The 9,964-nt window shown below is 48.3% G+C and overlaps 1 protein-coding gene across 1 annotated transcript in view; it reads right to left on the minus strand.

The window, feature by feature from the left end:
* LOC130391518 (neuronal acetylcholine receptor subunit beta-2-like) overlaps nt 1-8,303 on the minus strand; it is a 16,541-nt gene extending 8,238 nt beyond the window's left edge. The window contains exon 1 of the mRNA XM_056601715.1: nt 8,266-8,303. Coding sequence (XP_056457690.1) covers nt 8,266-8,275 — 10 coding nt within the window. The 5' untranslated portion in view covers nt 8,276-8,303. The remainder of the gene's footprint in view (nt 1-8,265) is intronic.
* Between the last annotated feature and the right edge of the window lie 1,661 nt (nt 8,304-9,964).

Here is a 9,964-nt window from a genome sequence, read left to right on the forward strand (position 1 = left end):
ACACACACACACACACACACACACACACACACACACACACCACACACACACACACACACACACACACACACACACACATACACTAGCACACACACAGAGGAACATGCACACACCTCACTGGCACAGCACAAGTGCAAAGGACACCCTAGGCCAGGTCGTGTATGACCCCAGGTCAGACACGAGTTTCCTTCATTCTTTCATCCCATTCCTTTCTTCCTTCCTTCTTTCCTTCCTCCCCCTCTCCCTTCTCTTCTTCCTTCCCCTGTTCCTTCTTTCCTTCCTCCCTCTCTCCCTTCTTTCCTTCCTCCCTCTCTTCCTTCCTTCCTTCCTTCCTTCCTCCTTCTCCTCCCTTCTTTTCCTTCCTCCCTCACTTCCTTCTTCCCTTCCTCCCTCTCTCCCTTCCTTCCTCCTTCTTATCTCCTTCCTTCAGAATGATAATGAAAAATAGTTGGGATGAATATAATAATGAATGTATACCTGTGTACTGTGTACACAAAAGGGCTGGGATCCCTATACGACACTAAAATGTAGGATATATTCCCTTACAGATGGCTAAATGGGGCATGTATAAATAGACCAAATAGGGTTTGGTATTTTCTTGACTATTCCTAAAGAAACATTTCATACCAAATAAGAAATGAGGACGAAATGCAAGTGGCGGGAAAGTAGGGAGGAACTGAATCATTGTCTTTACATTTTACGGTGAGGAACCTAGGAAGAGGGAGAGAGAGCATAAGGACAGATTGGACTGGTCGCTTCCAGCTAGAATCATACTCGGCCACAGATGGAATCTTTTAGATAGAACATTTCAAATCTATGAGAGAAGAGAAGAGAGAGAGAGGAGAGGAGAGAGAGAGAGAGAGAGAGAGAGAGAGAGAGAGAGAGAGACAGACAGAGAGAGACAGACAGAGAGAGAGAGAGAGAGAGGGAGAGAGAGAGAGAGGAAACAGCATGAGGAAAGATATACCGAAAGAAGGAGAGAAGGATAGAGAGAGAGAGAGAGAGAGAGAGGGAGTTGGAGTAACAGAGAGAGTGAGAGAGAGAGGGAGAGAGAGGTCCATTGACCGCAGCAGCGAGGTCCTATTTGCTCACCAGGGCCCCCCATTACATATTAATATTGATCGGTCGGGTAAGGCGCAAGATTACAGTGACCCAAAACAAGCCATCACATGGGGAACCAATACGAGGGGGAGGGATGCTGTGGCTCTTCTTAAAAAGATCCCTCTGTAGGCCCCAGCCCCTGGCTGGCGTCCTTCAGGAACACACCGTGGGCCCTCTCTTGCATCCAGCGCAATTAACTTTCTCCACCGACGCATGCATCTTTGCTTGTTTGCACCCAGCGGCAAAGCCGATTTTTCCCCGCAGCAAACCTGCGCCACTAAACTTGCTCCCTGAGAGGCGTGTCGGCGAAAAGCAAAGGTGTGCTATCTGACAGATCGTCAATGCAGTTCCCAACTGACCGACAAATACGTGGTCTAAGTGCCCCTAGCAGATACCGCAGTTGGTGTTGCTATTTTGACGTGCCTAGGCAGGTCAGAACTGTAACATAAGCTTACACACACGTAGGCTATACACAGCACAAACATGCAAACAATGAGCCTAATTTAAATATTATGATGTCAAAGACCAAAACAAATCTTGTTTTAGGGTAAATGATACCGTTGGTTAAATTATTTTCGAAAGAAAAGGTGATACAGTGGTAATAAGTTGTAGCCTACTTTTAAGTCAATGCATCTGCAAACATTGTAGGCCTACAGCAAACACATATTTTTTGACACAGACATCCCACATTTGGGGCCACAGGACCGCATGTGCTAAGTTCTCTTTGCCGATATTTACATGACGACTCAGTGTTTCTGAAATTGTAGAAGAAAACGCCATTCCATGTGTGTATTAGGCCATATTATTTGGCCATATGGTCCTGCATCTGTCTCAGCGGAGACTGAAAAAGCGCTGTCAAATTATCAACTCAAATTATCAAATTATTGCATGTTACGTCCAAAACACACCTACGGGTATTCATGGTGCGTTTCTGCGAACCGACTCGGACCGGCAGTAACTTTTCAGGCTGCAACGGATCCGTCAGCCAATCAGATCGTGGCTGCGTCTGGCAAATACCAATCCCCCTTCCGTCAGACACGCCGTCCGTCGTCCGTTGACGGACGGCTGCAGTGGGCAAGCTGCCTCACACCTTGTTCACACTACATGCGTCCGTTGACGGATGGGGGCTTTTTGATGTATCCATGTGTTTTTCCGGGTTGTAATACAAAGGCGATTTCATTGGACAGTGTCCTTACAAATATTTGCATAACGCAGTCTGATTGGCCGACGGATTCGTCGCTGCCTGAAAAGTTGAACATTTCTAAACTTTTTGACTCAGGCCACGGAAGCCGACAGAACGGACGGACCCACAATGCATTTCGCGAGCGCCCCATGCAAAGTCCAATGAGATCCGTTGACGGACGCATGCAGTGTGAACAAGGCGTCAGGGCTTGTTCACACTACCTCCGTCCATCGACGGAGGTAGTGTCCCCCCCCCCGTAACACTGTCACCTTTTCTGCTCTGAGGAGTTTGCAGGCTTGGTTTGGGGCAGCGGGCGGTCATGACCACAGCCGGGAGCTGCTAACCAGCCGTCGCCACCAGGGGGGGGGGGGAACGTTTGGGGGCCTACGCAGCGGACATTCATGTTGTACACCCGGCGTTGCTACCCCAACTTCCCTGCCGCGTCTAGGGATGAACTAGCCCTGCATGCCTTCCTGGACCAGGCAGAACGGGCTGAGGTGGAGCTGTGCTGCCGTCATTGTGGTGCATCCGTGGACGCGGCTGGGGTAGCCCTCCCCCTCGGCACAAAGAACGCGGGGGTCCAGTCCAGGCAGCGGAAGGACCCGGTCCGGACGGCCACCTTCCCGCCACCGAGACGGCTGGGGCTGCCCATGCGCTGTGGCTGCACGACGGGGCTGACCTTGAGCCACAGCAGTGTCGGCGCTGGGGCTGGTCGAGGACTGCAGGTGGACGGGGCAGAGTGCCTAGGGTTGAGCACCGAAACTCGGTTCCAGTAGAGAACCGGTTCCGACGTAACGGTTGTAACAAGATCGAATAAGAACGCACATTTCGGTCCCCATGGTGTTGCGGCGTCAACTTGCGTTAGTGCTGGGCGGTATACAGGTTCACACCGAATAACGTTGTGTATTTCGTTAGGATATGATTTTTTTAAATACCGGCATACCGGTGTATTTGGTTACATAACGTTCGGAACGCAGCGCGAGACTGTTTCAGACGGGAGGGGGCCCTTTTTCAATGTTGCGCTAAACACGCATGGTATAGACTACGACTGCGATATTCTTTATAGTATCTCTCTGCTCCCACTTCACCGCTTTTTTCCAAGAGGAGGAAAACAGCACCGAAAGAGGTGAAACCATTATAAGTCGGGGCATGTGTCGATTTTCAGTTATGCCGATGGGGAGATTGTTGGTCTTGTCCACGACAGTCGCAGGTAGCGTGACGTCACATACAAGGTTTTATCGTGAACCTACGTACTTCAGTGGGGGTTTCATTCCGTCTGTGCACGGCACCTTCTCAACGAGCAGGTGTGCGCCTGCAGCCAGAGGGGGCGCCAAAATATCTATTCCCCACACAATGTTTTGTAGTACATCATTGATAACCGCTATGCAGCGCGATTTGTTTTTTACCGCTCGTGGCGCCCCCCATGTGATTTGGCGCCCCCCACAAATATGCTGCCCCGGGCGGCTGCCTGGTTCGCCCGTACCTAAAACCGCCACTGGCGACAGCGCCAGAGATCCGCCCACATAGCTACTTAGGTCTTGCGCTTCTCACTTGCGTTTCAAACCGCTAAAATAGGGCCCGTAATATTCAGTTTGGCGAACAGACCCTACATTTGGCCTCACCCCACAAACAAAGACACAAACACACAAGTTGGACGAGCCTGACTTTTATGATTAAAGACCCCATAGCTTGTGTGCGTTGGAAAGCTTAGCTGCAATAAACACTCATTCCATTTTGAGTATTGATTGTGGGTTTCCATGATAACGGCCCCGAAGAAATGACTTACTGGAAGGTGAAAATAAAACAAGCTTCTTGTGGTGGTGGGAAGGGTTGAGTCAATGGTGGTGATTCAGAACACGCCTGGCTTCATGGTTCAGATACTTTATGGGCCATATTTTACTCATCAATATTACTACCGCATTAGCATTAGTCTGCCTCTCTAAGTCATTGTCTGTACATGATGGCCATGACAATTTTGGCTAAATATTTCATATTTGATATAAGTATTTGATATAATGTTTGTATTACAACCTATAGGAGAAAGCTAACTTAATTAGGACTGTCTGTGGCATACATTATTTGATTTTTTGCATTGTGTTAAGTGTTCATAAAATAAGTATTTGGGTTTGGCACAAATATTCACAGAATTCATTTTATTTATCCGTCAATGAAACAAGCTGTTATAGAGAGAAACACAGCAGGTGAGGAAGGTATTTCCTTTAATAATATCCTCAAACAAACTAGACATGCAGACTCTGTAAGTAATAACTGCTTACATTTCTACTGAACCACTTAGCTCTGCCGGGCCTAGGCTATCTCCTAGGGCCCCTCGCACACACACAAACACAAACAAATGTGCACGACCTTACGCACTCACACACAGACACACACACACACACACACACACACATACACACACGTTGACAGATGGCAAACACGCAGTCATACACAATACTAATTTGAGTCTCTAGTTCATAGAGTAGTAGTAAAGGTGAAGGGAAAAGGGGGAGAGAGTGACTCCTTCAGTGCATCAGGGGGTGTAGCAGGGGGCACCAGGCGGTGCAGGAGGAGGTGAACTGGAATGCTGTCAGATGAAAAGGTGATGACGGGCGGAAGCAATCCGAGCGGAACTTTTCTAGAGCGTCGCCGCCACTGCCAGAACTATAATTACTTCCAGTAGTACAAGCAGGGACACTCAACGGCAGAGGACACTGGTGCAGAATGTTAGCCAACATTAAAAAAAAAAAGAAGTAAATTGTCCTTTAATTAAAGGTGCTGTGAACGAAGAAGCTCTCTGAAGCACGCATTTCACAGGCTGCATCGCCGGATAAACCAGGACACTCATTATGGCTCTGCTAATTTTCATGTACCAGAGCCCAGGAGTAGACTAAACCAGTGAGGATTACACGTTTGGACCATGGACCATGTGCAGGCCCGTGATTAGTGCTCTGAGCAAGGTTAGTGCGCATATATATACTGTATATGAGAGAGAGAGAGAGATGAGAGAGAGAGGAGAGGAGAGAGAGAGAGGAGAGAGAGAGAGAGAGAGAGAGAGAAGAGCAGAAGAAGAGAGAGAGAGACGAGAGAGGGAGCGAGAGAGAGAGAGAGAGAGAGAAAGATAACATACATGGATCCTGGACCAAGTGCCCTGGACTGATCAGGTCTATAATTGAGCCGGACAAGGGCGCATGTTGCTGATCTCAGAGTCCCCAAGTAAAGAGAGCACGCTCGGTGAAGGCGGGAAGCAGCCTCTTTATTAATGCATGGCCTGCTGCGTAACAGGCGCAGACAAAGAGACAGGCTACACGCAGACATGAACAAACCGCATGGCACGGGCTGCCTGTAGGGACGCCCGTCTGCTGAGGGGGGGGCGTCTCTTTGCATGGATTGTGTGTGGTGTGTTTGTGCATGTGTGTGTGTGTGTGTGTGTGTGGTGTGTGTGTGTGTGTGTGTGTGTGGTGTGTGTGTGTGTGTGTGTGTGTGTGTGTGTGTGTGTGTGTGTGGTGTGTGGTGTGTGTGTGTGTGTGTGTGTGTGTTGGTGCATGTGTTTCATTTTGGATGGTCCTGGTAGTTTGAGCTATCCCTTTCTGTCAATAGGAAATCTTTGAAATATGGCATATCGCCATGACAGCCCTGCATGGTGTGGTGTTTGTATTTATTGGATGTGTGGTGTTGTGTGTGTTGCTGTTGTTGTGGATGTGTGGTGGTGTGGTGTTGTGTGTTGTGGTGCTGTGTGATATGGTTGGGTGTGTGTGTGTGTGTATGTATGACTATGTGGTGTTGTGTGTGTGTTGGGTGTGTGTGTGTGTGTGTGTGTGTGTGTGTCTGTGTGTGTTGTGTGTGTACTGTGCGTGTACTTGTCTGTTATTGATCGCTGAAGGGACATGACTCGACTGGGTCTACTGCTGTCTTGAGTCTGCACGGCTCTTGCACAGTGCAAAGGTAGATGTGTACCTTTCATGCAAAATAGCAAGACAATGTATCAATTATATGCACTCGTATGGTTGAACTAGTGACATCATCGCACAGATTTCATATCATAACGCAAAAGGGAAATTATGAACAATAATATTTAATATCATAGTTGTAGACCTCTCAATTAGGCTTTTGGGTGATTCACAATTCCTAACCAGAGGATGTCTTGTCTTGGAAAACAATTGTTTTGTATAGATTGTAGTTATTTGCTGTAATGCTCCCAAATTGATTTAATGAGGAAAGATGCCAGAAACAAGGGCAGGAGAGAGGGTAAGACAGACACACAGGCAGGGAGACAGGAGAGAGGGTAAGACAGACACACAGGCAGGGAGACAGGAGAGAGGGTAAGACAGACACACAGGCAGGGAGACAAGAGAGAGAGGACAGACAGGCAGGGTGACAGAGAGAGAGAAGGCAGACAGGCTGGGAGACAGGAGAGATAGGACAGACACACAGGCAGGAAGACAGGAGAGATAGGACAGACACACAGGCAGGAAGACAGGAGAGATAGGACAGACACACAGGCAGGAAGACAGGAGAGATAGGACAGACAAACAGGCAGTGAGACAGGCGAGAGATGAAAGACAGGCGGGCAGGGAGACAGGGAGAGAGGTCAGACGGACAGGTTAGGAGACAGGAGAGATGAGAGAGGGCAGACAGGCAGGGAGAAAAGGAGAGAGAAGACAGACACACAGGGAGACATGAGAGAGAGTAAGGCTCTTATTGCTTGGCCGTATGGGAGACTTCTACATATTTGACAATCAGAAGAAACTAGCCTACAGGAGCCTATCACTCAACGCTGATGTGTTTACGAAACCATCCTTAAGGTTGTAGGACTCGGGAACGCAATTAGCCCCACTCAATGCCAAACTACCGCCTGTGTGAGTGAAATGGTCTCAGATTGGAAGAATCAGTCAACTAAAATGCTGCCCTTCATAACTCATGGCCAGCCTACACCCTGTTGAATCACACTCACGCGTATAACACTTAATGGGTAATGTACATAAACAGCTCCATCTCCTCAGCTCCTAAAAAGCATATATACTGTAAAACATTTAAACGACCCGCCGGCTTTTATCCGTACACCTCAACATATTAGTTTCTCACTGTCGTCACAGGATGTTGTTTTAGTCCAGTTCCTTAAGCTGCACACACTCAAAGAGAGAGAGAGAGTGTGTGTGTGTGGTGTGTGTGTGTGTGTGTGTGTGGTGTGTGTGTGGTGTGTGTGCTGTTGTGGGTTGTGTGTGTGTGTGTGGGTGTTTGTGGTGTCGTGTGTGTGGTGTGTGTGTGTGTGTGTTGTGGTGTGTGTGTGTGGTGGTGCGTTGTTGTGTGTGTGTGTCAGTGAATCTGTCTTGTGTGAATTATTGTCTTATTCGTTTATTATTAAACGGAACATAACATCTGCATATATTTATGCAAATACACCATAACATACTCGACGATCTTTGAAATAACGCTCATGCTATTACTGTGAATGGTTTTATATTGATACTGGCAATGGCTTTAACGCTCCATGCACCTGTGTAGCGGTGACACCAAGAAATAGCAACCACCAATGGCCCATATCAATGGTTAAATTCATTTCCTTATCAATAGAATGCTATTAATTATCTGTAACCAGGGGATGGTGTGTATTGATAAGCATCATGGTGCCGGGATGTGACGGTATGGTCGCAGTAGAGGAGATTGATAGGGACAAAGCGATGAGCGACTCATTAGATCTCCTTCTGTCTCTCCGGAATAACATCACCAAACGTCTCATCTGAAAGTCCCTCATCTGATCAACGCATGCATCCACATGACTGTTCATCACGCACGTACGCGTGGTCGTTTCCAACTTGCCGGAAAATGCACACAAAAAGCAAACACACAAACACGCGAGCGCACACACACACACACACACACACTCACACGCAAACGCACGGACACACACGAACGCGCGATAGCGAGTCGTTCCAGCGAGTTGAAGGAGCTATTAAAACGGCATCGACAGAGAAGTGTCTCACCTCTCTCCATGGCGAGGAGAGCCAGCAGCAGCAGAGGCCAGCTGCAGCCCATCGTGTGTGTGTGCGTGCGGCGCGCTCCTCAGACCCACAAGGTGCTCGGGTTTAGACCCACCCGGTCCCCCTGCACCGGTGGTGGTTTCCTAATTCCGTTTGAATGCAAAATAATAAAATAAAATAAACCGTGATCAGTTGAAACGTGACATGGCGATGCCAGGTTCGGTCGTGTGTCTAGACATCTCCTCCGGAGCCGAGAGCGACGGCAGCAGGTCTCCCAGGTAAGCTGCGGGGTTGCATTGCGAGGCTTTCCGTGTTGTGTGAGGCGATGCGATGCGCCAGAGAGGGGTGAGAGATGGGGGAGAGGGGAGGAGAGGAGAGTGAGGGGAGGAGGGGAGGAGTGAGTGTGGAGAGGAGATACCTCAGAGAAGTGAAGCTCTCGCCTCGCCAAATGATGCAATTCTAGCTGTCGACACAACCAACGCTTAATGCGATAAAATGGACGAATAAAATGTGGGCTGCTCAATAAAAGCCACGTCATCATAAAGTGATCATCTGGTGAAATAGTAGAAGTTGTTGAACATGCTGAATTAGTTGTAATCCCTGGTGCGTTAAGATAATATACTGTTAGTACTGATAATAATATAAGAACTAAGGAAGTAATAAATGATGCAACAACTGTTGAGGCATAATGTGTCCGTTTTAGATAAACGTGACACGTAACTATGGTCGACCCCCTGACTCAGCTCCCATCCAGGCCCTGTCACCAAACCTTCTCCGCCATAGCGCTGTCAGGGGTGGGGGGAGAGGGGTATGTTGTCCTTCTGTGATAAGGTCTTCTTTCATACCTCGAAGGAATATAGATTTTATGGTCTTCCTCATCTTCCTCCTCATCCCTTCTTGACGTAGTGCCTATCCACTCGGTACATCAGTTCTGTCATCCCGTCTGAGACGACCTTCACTTCTCCTGTGCTCCTAATCGAAGATGGAGAAAGAAGAAAAGAGCTATGAAAAAGGTGTGTATGTGTGTGTGTGTGTGTGTGTGTGTGTGTGTGTGTGTGTGGTGTGTGTGTGTGGTGTGTGTGGTGTGTGTGTGTTGTGTGTGTGTGTGTGTGTGTGTGTGTGCGTGCGTGCGTGTGTGTGTTGTGTTTGTGTCTGTGTGTATGTTGTGTGTATGTGTGTGTGTGTGTGTGTGTGTCTGTGTGTGTGTGTCTGTGTGTTGGGTTGGGGGGGGGTATCGGAGGTCAAAAGTGACAGTGATTGTGGTCATAAATGGTATGTCTACAGCAGTAAAGATGTGCTGCTCTGATGTCAGAAATCTTAGTGTGTGTATGACCAGACACCAGTGCCTGTTGCTGTCAGAGGATGATGACAATGGAACTGCCCCCTGAAAAATAAAATGATGAGATGAGTGAAGAGGTGGGGTGGGGGGGAATGCGGCAAAGAAGGAGGAGGGGTACAGGACAGGCAATAGCTGAGGGAGAGGGGGGATCACAGACTAGTGTGGGAGGGAGGGTGTGTGTGTGTGTGTGTGCAGAACATACAAAGTCAACAGGAGTGCAGGATGGAATGGAAGGAGGAGGCGGTTGTCGTGGTGACTAAGAGAAACCAAAAAAAAAAAACTCCAAGAGGAAACGACCTGTTTCTCCTTCATTTCCTCTCTCTCTCCTCTCTCTCTCTCTCTCTCTCTCTCTCTCTCTCTCTC

Source organism: Gadus chalcogrammus, chromosome 11, assembly GCF_026213295.1.
Source record: "Gadus chalcogrammus isolate NIFS_2021 chromosome 11, NIFS_Gcha_1.0, whole genome shotgun sequence".
NCBI lineage: Eukaryota > Metazoa > Chordata > Actinopteri > Gadiformes > Gadidae > Gadus > Gadus chalcogrammus.